At 45.0% G+C, this 15,060-nt stretch overlaps 1 protein-coding gene across 1 annotated transcript in view; it reads right to left on the bottom strand.

Annotated features, from left to right (window-relative positions):
• Positions 1–14,488, bottom strand: part of LOC143974759 (estradiol 17-beta-dehydrogenase 11-like) — a 31,589-nt gene extending 17,101 nt beyond the window's left edge. The window contains exons 1-3 of the mRNA XM_077476474.1: positions 14,225–14,488; positions 8,861–8,968; positions 3,161–3,292 (exon numbers count right to left, since the gene is read on the bottom strand). Coding sequence (XP_077332600.1) covers positions 3,161–3,292; positions 8,861–8,968; positions 14,225–14,434 — 450 coding nt within the window. The 5' untranslated portion in view covers positions 14,435–14,488. The remainder of the gene's footprint in view (positions 1–3,160; positions 3,293–8,860; positions 8,969–14,224) is intronic.
• Positions 14,489–15,060: the final 572 nt, after the last annotated feature.

Here is a 15,060-nt window from a genome sequence, read left to right as displayed (position 1 = left end):
ATATATGTATTTAACAGATCATGAAACAATCCTGTTTTTGAGGTTCTATTTGGCTGGCACAATAGCAGACAGCTGCTGTCAGTGAAGAAGAACAGAGACTGTGTCTGAATAGAATTAGGCAGACCATACGCGTATGTAATTTTCTTCACTACAAATTGAAGGAGAGAACATTGATCAATTCCCCCCCCAAAATAGTGATCACCGGTTGCGGCTATAGAGGCCAGCAGTTATCGAATGAGAAAAATCTGACAAGCTGGTTATGATGAAGTTGATCCTTAGATCAATTAGCCTGCCCATACACGAGTTGAAATTTGCCTGGTTCCTGTTAAACCGGCCGAATTTCGGTCTGTCTAAGGCCTTTTTTAACCTAACAGACAGCAGCGGCTCCCTGGTTCCCCACCGAGCTAACCCTATCATTGTTAGCGTCAGCATATCAGTGCCCTGTATATTAACCCCTGGCTCACTATCAGATTCTCCCCAGCACCGGTGTTTATCGAATCTTTCATGATAAATGTGTCCCACTCCACTAGACCATGTCAAGCTACCTACATCCTCACAGAAGCCAATTCTTCAGGAGATATCACAGATGCAGGGGATGCCAGAAAATTTTAGCACTCATACTACTTCCCACCCTGGCAAACTATGTGTAATCTCTCTATCGTTCCACATTGGTGCTTAGAAAAATACACATGACTGCTGAGGCACAATGGGCTTAGGTCCCACTTAATGTAACCCCAAGGGATCAAATCCCCCACCACCCTTGCCTTTTACCCCATTAACCTCCGTGGCGGTATGATTATTTCGGATTTTAGGTGCTGAAAGCGGTACAATTATTTTGCATGAAAATTTGGCGTTTTATATTGTAGTCCTGCAATTCTTAGGAATAACTCACTTAAATCTGTCCAAACCAGAGTCTAGCAGACATCCCAGGTATGATAAAGTTTGAAAAATGAAATCATAAATTATAATATAATAAATAACTATAAATAATTATACCAAATAATAATATAGCAATAATAAAAATGATTCAATAATGTAAACTATTCAAAAACACTGAAATTTACTCAGTTGCAGAATTGTCACTGTCATTACTTTTCAGTATTTGATGACGGATCTCCCCACAAATCGCTATCGCTCAATTCTGCGAGTGATTCCAATTTATTATCGCTGTTTTCTAGCTGGTCTAAAACCATTTTTGATGTAAAGGGACAGTTTTGGTTGCTATGGACAATCTCCAGTTTCCAGGCATAAAGAACAGTTTTTATAATATAAAGCTGCATGCAGGGCACTGGGCAGACCACTAGGGACAAAGGGGATGTGAAATTATTACATACAGCAATGTAATCTGTAAGATTACATTATACTGTATGTAATGTGTGTGTTTCACTTTTTGAATTTGGCGCCGTTCTCCGTCCCTGTGCATCGCAACGCTCGCAGGGAACGGAGATCGACTCTGTGATGAATCGAGAGGAGGACGAGCCGCTCGTACTGCAGGGGGACATCGCTGGATCCAGGAGAGAAGGTAAGTAAATCCTCCCTGCATTCAGCGATGCGATCCCGAGTCTGGCTCGGGGCTACCACTTTTGGTACAAAATCTCCACCCCGAGCCAGACTCGGGAATACCGCAAGGGGGGTTAAATAAGACACTTACAACCATTAGGTTAGAAAGGGCAAGGCCGCAGCTTAATTAAATTCCAACACATAATATGTGAACATATTTAACCAGTGCCATTCACAGTCGTACTGTGAGCACTTAACCTAAAGAGGGACGTGGGGCCTGTACTTACCATAAGTGCTGGACAGACAGCCTACTTCCAATTTTCCATCAAGGGCATTACCCATTACAGCAACTTTTAACTGCTGGCAAGGTCAAGAAAAACGCAGCAAGCTGTGACATACCAAACATAAGAAAAAAGGGGGCGGGTGGGTGGGCAGCTCTTCCAACGACTCTTCTGAAAGTCCCAGAATTCCCTGGGGCACACCATTTCCTGAGCTCAGGCCCATCCCATCCCACATGTCCCAACCAATCGTTCCCCTTGTCACGCACCTAGCCATGCCCCCATAAGTCAAGGCTCTCTTTCCCTAGGGAGGGGCTCAAGAGCCCTTCATATCTAGCTCAAAGAGACACCTGCACACCTTAGGGCAGCTATTAATCCCAGTGGATACCAAACTGTGACTTCTAGATTTACACTCCTAACGTTCCTCTTATGCTAACAAATTTTGCATTTGCACTGTTGCATTCTAAAATGTATATGCGTGTGGGCGTGTTTGTGAGTGTATATGCACTGTATTGCCAAAAGTCTTGTGACGCTTGCCTTTACACGCAAATGAACTTTAATGGCACCCCAGTCTTAGTCCGCAGGGTTCAATATTAAGTTGGCCCACCCTTTGCAGCTATAACAGCTTCAACTCTTCTTGGAAGGCTGTACACAAGGTTTAGAAGTGTGTTTATGGGGATGTTTGACCATTCTTCCAGAAGTGCATTTGTGAGGTTAGGCACTGATGTAGATGAGAAGGCCTGGCTTGCAATCTCTGCTCTAATTCATCCCAAAGGTGTTCTATCGGGTTGAGCTCATACCCTTGTCTTTATAGGCCTTGCTTTGTGCACTGGCGCACAGTCATGTTGGAACAGGAAGGGGCCATCCCCAAACTGTTCCCACAAAGTTGGGAGCATGAAATTGTTCAAAATGTCTTGGTATGCTGACGCCTTAAGAGTTCCCTTCACTGGAACTAAAGGGCCAAGCCCAACCCCTGAAAAACAACCACACACCATAATCTCCCTTCCACCAAATGATTTTGACCAGTGCACAAAGCAAGGTTCATAAAGACATGGATGAACGAGTTTGGGGTGGAGGAACTTGACTGGCTTGCAAAGAGCCCAGACCTCAACCCAATAGAACACCTTTGGGATGAATTAGAGTGGAGATATCAAGCCAGGCCTTCTTGCCCACATCAGTGCCAGACCTCACAAATGTGATTCTGGAAGAATGGTCAAACATTCCTATAGACACAAGTAGGCTCAAGTTTTAAACTCCTCCCACTGTTGGTGCAATTTTGCCACACACAGAATTCATAGTGGAACGTGTCACCTAAATGTTCTCTGGGTGCCTAAGGCTGACTTCTTTCCCCCCCAAAAAAAGCATTATCAGTGCACACTTACCCAAAAGTGAGCAAGAATGTTCACTTCAAATATCTTCTCAATCTGATGATCTTCTAGTGACAGTACATCAGCACAGAAAATAATTCCAGCATTATTTATAAGAATGTCAACATCTCCTGCTTCTTCTTTTACCTGAGTCAGAAAGTAAAAAAAAAAAATTTAATTAGCACACATTACATAACAGGATATGTAAATCGCTCATGAGAGAATGATGCTACCAGGACCATGAACAGAGAATCACTGTCTCTAGCTGGTTCCCAGTCTGCACAAAGATCTGGACAAAAGCACTGAGCTTGTTGGCAATGCCTAAAAGATAATTCAAAGACATTCATTTGGACCAGGACTGTGATCATAATGGAAGCTTATTGTGCAGATGCATCCAAGTATGCCCAGCTCAGTTATTTAACTGTAGCCTATTACCATAATGGCTGCTGGTCAAGGTCAGTCAACATCAGATAGCATGATAATGCCCCGTACACACGATCCAAATATCGTATGATCAGTCGTACGACCGTTTTCGGTTAATAAACGCAAGTAGAAATCGAATAGCTAAATAAAGTCACGAAAATTCTCGTACAATAGAAAAAAATAAATTCGGAAGTGATGTCCTGTGTTGTAATGTTTTTGTATTGTATTTTTGGACGACAACTATACTGACTAAACGAAAATCGTACGATCTGGAATTGTACGAGGAAAATTTCCGTGCATATCCGATCCAATAATATCAGATGAACGGTCATGATCGGCTGTCAAAAGTAGTGTACACGATCCGAAAATCAAAACGATCCTTCCTTGGACGACCGTTTTAGTACGATATTCGGATCGTGTATACAGGCCATAATACGCAATGTGGAAAATCACTGATCAGGCTGTAATAATGCTTTACTAATCTGAACTACATAAGTGTCAGTCATGAGGATTGTTTTTTAAACCTGATTCACACCTATGCAGGTTGCAGTTTGCATGTTCCAGGTGCATTTTGCGTTTTTCAATACACGTTTTTAAACCATTGAAGTCTATGGAACCAAAAACCTGAAAAAAATCATTGGCCCTTTCCATAAAATGCACAGGTGTGAACTACATCTATAGGAAACCATATTATATGGACTGTAGTGTGTTTCTGCAAAACTGGAAGTGCACTAAAAAATGCATAGGTGTGAACCAAGCCTTAGGCCGCGTACACACGGGCGGACTGTTCGCCCAACCTTGTCCGCTGAACAGTGTTTGGGCGGACAGTCCGCTCGTGTGTGGGCTTTCAGCGGACAGTTTCAGCGGACAGTTGGACGGACAAAGTCTTTCGGAAATTCCGAAAAACTGTCCGCTGAAACTGTGTTTGAGCGAACAGTCCGCCCGTGTGTGGGCCTGTCCGCTGTACTTTCGAAATGAGCGGACTGTTCCCGCTCGGAAAGTCCGCCCATTTCGAGCGCGTGTACAGGTAGGCGGGGCCCGCGAAGAAGACGTCGCGGGCTCCGCCGCCTGGAATGGGCTTAAAGGGGAACCCCAACGCCGAAAAAAATCGGCGTGGGGGTTCCCCCAAAGTCCACACCAGACCCTTGTCCGAGCACGCTACCCGGCCGGCCAGGAAAGGGGGGCGAGCGAGCGCGCCCCCCCTCCTGAGCCGTACCAGGCCGCGTGCCCTCAACATGGGGGGGTGCCTTGGGGAAGGGGGGGCCGCGCGGCCCCCCCACCCCAAAGCACCTTGTCCCCATGTTGATGAGGACAAGGGCCTCTTCCCGACAACCCTGGCCGTTGGTTGTCGGGGTCTGCGGGCGGGGGGCTTATCGGAATCCGGGAGCCCCCTTTAAGAAGGGGGCCCCCGGATACCGGCCCCCCACCCTATGTGAATGAGTATGGGGTACAATGTACCCCTACCCATTCACCTGTGAAATAAAGTACAAAAAAAAACACAACACAGGGGAAAAAATATTTTATTGCACAGCTCCGGGGGTCTTCCGTCTTCGGGGGTCTTCTCGCCGGACTCCTCCGCTATGTGTGTGTAGCTCTTTTACTAGCGGAGGAGTCCGGCTTTCTTCCTCCCCGCCGCCGGCCTCTTCTCCCGACTTCGGGGGTCTTGTCCCCCTCTTCGGTTCTTCTGCCGGGCCACCGCGCCTTCTTGTAGCTCTTTTACAGGCGGTGGCCCGGTCTTCTGTCGCCGCTGCCTTCCGTTCTTCTGTCGCCGCCTTCGGTTCTTCTGCCGGGCCACCGCGCCTTCTTGTAGCTCTTTTACAGGCGGTGGCCCGGTCTTCTGTCGCCGCTGTCGTCGCCGCCGCCGCCGCCGCCTTCCGTTCTTGTTCTTCTTCTTGTTCTTCTGCTTCTTCTCCTGGAGATGTTGACTCGACGAGCTCTCCGGCCGGAATGCCAGAGCCGCGCTGTGCGGTCACTTATATAGTGACAATGGGGCGGTGTCACATGGTATATGTCACATGGGTTGGTCACATGGTGACCCCGCCCCCTTACGATGTCATAGTCCCCATGTGACATCAACCCATGTGACCAACCCATGTGACATATACCATGTGACACCGCCCCATTGTCACTATATAAGTGACCGCACAGCGCGGCTCTGGCATTCCGGCCGGAGAGCTCGTCGAGTCAACATCTCCAGGAGAAGAAGCAGAAGAACAAGAAGAAGAACAAGAACGGAAGGCGGCGGCGGCGGCGACGACAGCGGCGACAGAAGACCGGGCCACCGCCTGTAAAAGAGCTACAAGAAGGCGCGGTGGCCCGGCAGAAGAACCGAAGAGGGGGACAAGACCCCCGAAGTCGGGAGAAGAGGCCGGCGGCGGGGAGGAAGAAAGCCGGACTCCTCCGCTAGTAAAAGAGCTACACACACATAGCGGAGGAGTCCGGCGAGAAGACCACCGAAGACGGAAGACCCCCGGAGCTGTGCAATAAAATATTTTTTCCCCTGTGTTGTGTTTTTTTTTGTACTTTATTTCACAGGTGAATGGGTAGGGGTACATTGTACCCCATACTCATTCACATAGGGTGGGGGGCCGGTATCCGGGGGCCCCCTTCTTAAAGGGGGCTCCCGGATTCCGATAAGCCCCCCGCCCGCAGACCCCGACAACCAACGGCCAGGGTTGTCGGGAAGAGGCCCTTGTCCTCATCAACATGGGGACAAGGTGCTTTGGGGTGGGGGGGCCGCGCGGCCCCCCCTTCCCCAAGGCACCCCCCCATGTTGAGGGCACGCGGCCTGGTACGGCTCAGGAGGGGGGGCGCGCTCGCTCGCCCCCCTTTCCTGGCCGGCCGGGTAGCGTGCTCGGACAAGGGTCTGGTGTGGACTTTGGGGGAACCCCCACGCCGATTTTTTTCGGCGTTGGGGTTCCCCTTTAAGCCCATTCCAGGCGGCGGAGCCCGCGACGTCTCCTTCGCGGGCCCCGCCTACCTGTACACGCGCTCGAAATGGGCGGATTTGCCTCCGCCTTACGTGGGCGAGTCCGTTCATTTCAAAAGTTGAGCGGACTGTTTGGCAAACAGTTCGTTGAAACAGTCCGCTCGTGTGTGGGCAAGTCCGCTCATGCAAATTTTGAGCGGACTGTTTGCCGAAACTGTTTGACGAACAAGGTTGGGCAAACAGTCCGCGCGTGTGTACGCGGCCTTAGGCCTCATGCACACAGGACGTTTTGCAATCTCTACTCAAAGCCTGACACTTGTAAAAGTGTGTAACATCTTAAGGTGCATTTACAGGTGCCAAGCACTGGCCATTAATTAATTTCATAGGCCAGAATAATAATCTACTTTGGCCACTGAAATGAATTTACGCTCAAGTGCTAAACATGCCTAGTGTTAACACGTGTTTAGACACGTTAACCACACTTACACGCATTTACAAGCATCAAAAGGTTTTTTGTGCCAAAACACTGCTGCTTCTAGACGCACTGGCAGTGTTTTTCTCTTTGCCACTAAATGCTGCTTAAGGCTGAGTTCACACCTATGGGTTTCCCCGCATCCAATTTGCATAGCAGGAGATTATGACCGGCTCTCTAGGGAGCCGGTTCACACATCTCTGCAGTGGCTCTGGTGCAAATTGCACAGGAGTCCTGTGCATCTTTTGGTCCGTTTCAGGTCTGAATTCGGCCCAAAATTCGGGCTGAAATTGGACCTGAAACGGACTCCTGCTGTGAGCCGCTGCGTTCTCCAGTGTGAACCCAGCCTCAAGGAGTTGTAAAGGCAGAATTTTTTTTTATCTTAATGCATTCTATGCCTTACGATAAAAAGCCTTCTGTGTGCAGCAGCTTCTCCAGTCCCCTTTATACTTATCTAAGCCCCCTCTCTGTCCAGCGATGTCCACAAGTCCCTCACCCATACGGGACTCTCCCTCCTAAATGAGACACAGCAGCAGTGGCAATGGCTCCAGCAGCTGTCAATCAACGTCGGTTAACCAATCAGGAGAGAGAGGGGGCGGGCCCGAACGACAGCTAAATGTCTGAAAGGACACATGGAGCCGTGACTCAGCTCGGGTGCCCCTATAGCAAGCTGCTTACTGTGGGGGCAGTCAACAGGAAGGAGGGGCCAGGAGCATCAAAGAGGCACCCAAGAAGAAAATGATCCAGGCTGCTCTGTGCAAAACCAACTGCAAAGGGCAGGTAAGTATAACCTGTTTGTTATTTTAAAAAAACAAGACTTTACAATTACTTTAACAGCTTGCAGACCAGCCCCTGCAGTTATACTGCGGCAGGTTGGCTCGACTGCACGAATCGCTAAAGGTGTAGGTCATTAACATAAACCAGTGGGGGAGCCAATCAGTGGGTCCGGCAGACTCGATGTCCACCAGCTGTTCGTGATCGTTCCCTGCAGAGACAGAACGGGAATCTTCGTTCTGTCAGGGGATGACACAGAGATCCTCTTTCTTGTTATGCAGGAAGAAGGATCTGTGTGTTGCCCCAGGCAGCCCATCCCCCATACAGTTAGTAAACACACCCAGGGAACACAGTTAACCCCTTGATCACCCCTGATGTTAACCCCTTCTCTGCCAGTACCATTAGCATATTTTTAGCACTGATCACTGGAATAATGTCACTGGTTCCCAAAGAAGTGTCAAAAATGTCAGTTAGGTGTGCGATCTGTCCACCGCAATGTTACAGTCCCGCTAAAAATCGCAGATCACCTTTATTAGTATAAAAAAAAAAAAAATGCCATAAATCTATCCCTTATTTTGTAGACGCTATAACTTTTGCGCAAACCAATCAATATACCCTTTTTTACCACAAATGTGTAGCAGAATACAAATTGGCCTAAACTGTTTAAGAAATTAGATTTTTTTTTTTTATTGGGTATGTTTTATAGCACAAAATAAAAAATATTTTTATTTTTATTTTTCAAATTTCCCGGACTTTTTTTGTTTATAGCGCAAAAAATAAAAACCGCAGAGGTGATCAAATACCACCACCAAAAGAAAGCTCTATTTGTGGGGAAAAGGACATGAATTTTATTTGCGTACAGCATCTCATGACCGCGCAATTGTCAGCTAAATTAACGCAGTGCCGTATCGCAAAAAATGGCCTGGTCATTCAGGGGGTAAATGCTTTCGGGGCTAAAGTGGTTAAAGCTTATGTGTGCATAGACACATAAGCTAACATGCAGAGTTTACAGGCAGAAAAAAAACATCTTGCTGCCCCTAGAAACAGCTTCAAAAACATCCAGTGTGCATGAGGACTTATAAAAAAAAAGCTAATAATAATAATAATATAATGTCACCTTAGCAGCAGCTGTAGTGATTTCCTCACGTTTGCTGCAATCCACCACATATGTGTAAACCTTGGCTCCAAGCTTTCTGCATTCTGCAGCAGTTTCTTCAACGCCTGTCTGTTGAACACATTAGAAAGACTTTTGTTAGAATTACAGTCCACCCTAAACTGAATTCTCTGCAAGAGATTTAAAGTAAACCTGTACCCAGACTATTCACACTAATGTATTTACATATTCTAAATAGGCAGTAACATTTAAAATCAGCCTTCACTCACCTCTGTAGTTACAGGAATCGTGGAGAAATTAATCTTCAAAGTTCACAACAGAAGCATAGAAATCAGCTATATTCCTAGTACTTACTACTGCAACAGAATCTTGGCAGGCTGCTAGCATAAACAACTCAGCAGGTGCTTTTAGGTTTTAGAAAATGGACTAAAACCTGACTTTAGAGTCTTTGTTGCTACATACAGTGGGTATAGAAAAGAATTGTTGGTTTGCAGCCTTAAATGAAGACAGGAACAGTTTTGTTTTATCCAGCTGTATTTACTAGTGCAACTTATAACATCCAAGTGAAAGATATACCACCAACATGTTTAAAAAACAAAATCACTGAGTTGGAAAAAGGATCACCCCCCTTTTGTCAGCATTTTGTTGAACCATATTTTGCTTTAATTACAGCCTTTAGTCTGTTGGGATATTTCTCTACTAACTTTGCACATGTAGTCTTTGCAATATTTGCCCACTCTTCTTTGCAGAACTGCTCAAGTTCAGTAAAAAAAATAATAATGGTGATTGTTTGTGGACTGCAGTCTTCAAGTCATTCCATAGATTTTCAATGGGGTTTAAGTCTGGACTGACTAGACCATGCAAGGACATTCATATTTTTCTCCTTCAACTACTGTGTGCTCATTTTTGCTTTGTGCTTTGGGTCATTGTCATGTTGGAAGGTAAACTTTCTTCCCATTGACAACTTTCTGGCAGAAGGTAGCAGATGTTCCTCAAGAATTTGTTGATATTTTGCCCCATTCATTTTTATTCTATCCTGACAAGTGCTGCAGTTCCTGCTGCAGAGAAACACCCCCATAACATGATATTACCACCTCCATGTTTTACTGTATGAATGATGTATTGGATTTCCTGACAGATATATCATTTGGTGTTCAGGCCAAATAATTCAAATTTTAGTCTTATCTGACCAGAACCCCTTTTTCCATGTGGCCTCAGAATCTTCAAGGTTTGTTTAAGGTGGTGGCTGCATCCTCAGCCACTGCAGCTAATTCTTGCAGCTTCCAGATTGGTCACACTTCAGCAGCACCATGGGAAACCGAATCTATGGATCCAGGGCGTGGTGGTTCCATGGTCCTATGGGTACAGGCTGGAGATCCTCTACCTACTGCTACCTCATTTTATGTTCTCCAAACTGCTAGCTTTTCTAAAGAGACTGAGGCCTTTCAAATTGCTCTGCAGCATTTTCACTCTTTAGGCGCGATTTGTTTTCTCTCAGGAACTATTTCAAACCAGTTTACAGTCCCAATGATTAATGGGGATGTTCACCCCATCCTATATCTGAAGGTGCTCAGTACCTTCTTGCATATGAAATCAGACCAGTCTGCAACAAGGGGAATTTCTAGCATCAATGAACATCAAGGATGCATATTTACATGTTCCCGTTTTTCCCCTGCAGTAACAGTCCCTTCAATTTGCGGTGGGTAAGCAGTCCTTCAAGTCTGTGGCTCTCCCCTTTAGCCTGTCCATGGTTCCAGTCCTTGCTTATAACAATCCACATGCTGCTGTGGTCTCAGGGACTCTACTTTATCAGATATCTGGACATTCTCTGTCCACACCTTTGCTGCCAACGTCCAGGGGACAATAAAGGCACTTTAGAGCTTCAGATTGATACACAACCTCCGGTAATCTTAGTTAGACCTGATCCACTGCTTAGAGTACCTTGGCCTATTATTGAACATGGCCCAGGGTTGGGTGTTTCTTCACCGGGAACAAGAAATTACCCTGTCTCTTCATCTCCAAAACCTTCACACGAGGAAGCTTGCATCAGTCTGATTTTGCCTGAGGATACTGGACTCCTTTGGGGTGGTGATGTTTGCACAGTTTCACTCTGGGCCTCTGCAGCTCATGTGTTGACTGCGTGGAACAAACTCCCTCAGTCTTTGGATGGGACCATGTACCTGTTTCCGAAGGCCAGGATATCCCTGATATAGTGGTTGACCTGCGCTGGAATCGAGGAACTCCTTTCACTCTTCTACTTTCTGTTACTTCTTAATATACACCCAGACACATATTTGGGGCCTCTATGCCCAAACTAGCATTGACTGCTTTAGACTGTTAGACTCAGTGCTGATTTTAAAATAATTATAGAAGCAAACAATGAAGGAGAATGTGAGACCATAGCGGACTCACGAATGCTCACATCGGGACAAGAAAGCTCAAGAGTATAATAAATGAAAAAATTGTAAACTTTATTAGAAAATTCACGCAAACATCTTAAACAGTAAAAAGAGACTCCACAGGTGAATCGCCCATCAAAACCTGTGGGGTCCTTTCTATGACAATACCAGATATACACAGGTGAAATAAATGGCCGTAGAAAAATGTGTAAAAAAGGATCTGATTTTAAAATAATTAGCCTAACCAAGCTGATGCTGGGGGTCTCCTGCTATAGTCTGTTTATTAAGATGTTATGTGTTTATTAAGTGTGTCTCTCCCATTGTATGCCTTTTAGGTACACTTTCCCATTGTTAATTGAGTTAATTGAGTCAACTATTGTTTCTGTCTGTTGGCTAATTTGGCTAACTCGTGGAGGTTCCTACATGATGGGATTAATCTCATGTCAACAAAGTGATATGGAATACTAAAGCTCTGCTATGTGTGTTTGTTACACCAAAACAGAACAGCTGCGCCATTTACTTTGCTGTGCTGTGTGAATGGTCCCGCAGCCTCCTGTGACGTGTCCCAAGAGATTGCGGGCAGGAAGAGAAAGCTGAATTTCCATTCGGATTTCCTGTCAAAAACAGGTACCTTCACCCCCCCCCCCCCCCCCAAAAAAAAAGTGGCAAAAGTTGAAGAGGAGGGGGGAGGAGGCGGAAAAGCCTCTGCATCGCATTTGAAACACACTGCAGTTGCGATCTGCAGCAGGTGTCAATGTTAAGTTAACTACACCCCAAATGCAGGTCACAATTGCAGTGCATTTGTCTCCCCCGGATCACATGGTACAGAAGTACCATGCGATCCGCTTGTAGTGCTTTTTTTTCCAGAACTGTATGCACTAATCTTGCTGCGGTCCAGTGCAATTCAGCTCAGTCAAAATGAATGGCCTCAAACTGCTCCACATGTGCAGTTTGAGGCATCATATTTCTGTGCAATTTCTGTTTGAACCAGCCCCAAATGGACTTCAACACATTCAGCCTGTACATTATCAAAAGGGTTTGTCGGTTTGATGTGGTGGCCAATGTACTGACTATATTTAAAAAGGGATCAAAGTCTTTAGCAAGTAACTATAGCCCTGTTAGTTTAACTTCTATAGTCGAGAAGAGTGTTTAAAAAAAGACCACATTGATGAGTTGAGAAAGGAAAAAAATATTTTAAGCAACAGACAGCATAGGTTCACGAAGGACAGAAGTTGTCAAATTAATCTGATTTATTTTTATGAGGAGGTAAGTAAAACCTTGGACAGAGGGGTGGCTGTGGACATGGTATGCATGGATTTTACCAAAGCACAGTTCCCCAAACATGACTAACGTGTAAGATAAAGTCTACAGGCTACAGGTTACAGTGCTTAATGGTCTAAGTTTATTAGTGATGTACCCCAAGGTTCCGTGTTAGGACCCTTACTTTTTTATACATTTATAAATATTAGATGTAAATATTAGAAGTACCATCTGGTAATAGAAGTACCATTTCAGTGTTTGCTGATGACAACAAGCTTTGCAGTGGAATAACGTCCTTTCAGGATGTCTCCAACCTACAAGCCCACATCAATGCACTGTTTAATTGGCCAACTATGTGACAAACGAGGTAAAGTTTATAAATGTAAAGTTATGCAAAGTTAGACCTCATCTGGAATATGAAGTTCAGTTTTGGGCACCATTTCACAAAAAGGATATCGGGGAACTGAAGAAAGTGCAGAGAAGGACAACCAAACTGTTAAGAGGCATGGAGGAGCTCAGCTATGAGGAAAGATTGGAGGAACTGAATTTATTTTCTCTTGATAAGAGGAGATTAAGGGGGATATAGTCAACATGTATAAATACATAAGTGGTCCATATAGTGAAGTTGGTGTTGAGTTATTCACTTTAAGGCCATCACAGAGGACAAGTCTGGAGGAAAAGTGATTTAATCTCCAAATACGGAAAGGTTTCTTCTCAGTAAGAGCTGTAAAAATGTGGCATAGACTCCCTCAAAAGCTGGTTTTGGCTAATGCCTTCTCGGGGGATCAGGAAGGATTTTTTTCTCCTGCTGGAGCAAATTAGATCATGCTTTGTTGGATTGTGTATATGGGTTTGTATGTTTTTTTTTTATTTAATTGGTTGAACTCGATAGACTTTTTTTTCGTTAACCTCACTAACTATGTAACTATGATACCTGTCTGGCTACCCTGTAATTTGGATCCCTTTCTGTAAACAACCTGGTCCTCGCCATAAAAAACAGATTAATACAAAAATGGCTTTTGATTGTTATGGATGACTTTTTGGGATTGAATAAGGCTGTGTAGACTATTTAAAATACTTGAAAAAGCAGTAGCATATTACTTATGGATAAGAGCATTATGATGATCCAAAGCTTAGCTGGGTTTTGATTTATGTAACCAGGAATTGCAACACTTGTAGTCTTTTAGTATTGTAACTTCCTTCCCTTAGGCCCCTTTCTCACATGCGGATGGTATGTCCGTATTTCATCCATCCGTTTGCGGATGAAATACGGGCCATACATTCATCCCTATGGGATAGCGGGTGTCTGCGGATGAGCATCCGCAGACACCCGCTATTGTCCGCCTCCGCAATTGTCCGATTCTGCAGACGGAGGAAAATCCTATTTTTCTGTCCGTCTGCAGAGCGGATCGGATGAACACGGACAGACGGTCCGTGCTTGTCCGATCCCCATAGAGGAGAGCAGAGCGATCCCCGCTGAGCAAGCGGATCGTCACGGGGCGGATCTTTACTGATCCGCCCCGTGTGAAAGAGGCCTTATAGGACAACATAATACAAGTACATTTTAACAATCAAGCTTAGCTGTCTAGGAGACCCAAAAAGACTGTATCCCAAGTATCCTAAGTATATGTTAAAGAAAAATGCATTGGTGTAAGCTGTCATTTGTTGCTGCCTGTGTTATGAGCCGAGTAGAGAAATCCGATCTTACCTTACTGATATCCCACAATACTAGCACAGACTGAAGTTCAGCAAACTCCTTGGCTGTATTTCTTCCTATGCCATGCCCTGCACCTGTGATCAGCACAATTTCACCATTCACAGACTTCCTTTTCACAGGAATAAATAGCTTCACAAAGGACTCTAAGTACGAGTAGAGGATAGTAAGCAGCAGCAGGAGGAATTCTACAATCACATTCATTGTGGCTCATGCAGAAAATGTTTGTCACTGAACTCGGAAGAGAAAAGGCTGGACTTGTAGCTTGAAGTGAGTCACTGCTCAAAGTCAAGCCCATCTGTTAACTCATATGTCGCCTGCACCATATATCTTGTCATCTTAAAGTGATTGTAAAGGATCGTGTTTAGTTTTTTTTAAATAACAAACATGTCATACCTCCACTGTGCAGCTCGTTTTGCACAGAGTGGCCCCGAGCCTGCTCTTCTGGGGTCCCTCAGTGGCTCTCGCGGCTCCTCCCCGCATCAGATAACCCCCTAGGACAAGCTCTCTCCCGAGGGGGTTAACTAGAATTAAGAATGCATAGAATGCATTAAGCTGAAAATCCATGATGGTTTACAACCCCTGCCACTGTTATGGATTTTGTTGTGTCTTTTGAAAATAACCATTGCCAAATGTGTTTTTTTTTTACATTAAGGTATTTCTCTTAAATTATAAAAGCGTGGAAATTAAAAAAAATAAATCCTAGTGCATAATATTTTAAAACGCTAATATTAAACTCCCGCGCTCGGTGCAAAAATATAAATGTGCAACAAATGTAAAAATTACAGAAATATGCAACAATAATAAAAAAAGAATGGGAAGCTGCCACA

Source organism: Lithobates pipiens, unplaced genomic scaffold, assembly GCF_037356315.1.
Source record: "Lithobates pipiens isolate NorthernLeopardFrog02 unplaced genomic scaffold, aLitPip1_a1.2 Scaffold_13, whole genome shotgun sequence".
In the NCBI taxonomy this organism is placed as follows: Eukaryota; Metazoa; Chordata; class Amphibia; order Anura; family Ranidae; genus Lithobates; species Lithobates pipiens.
Note: the sequence above shows the minus strand (reverse complement) of the source record. Positions and strands in the feature narration are given on the sequence as shown.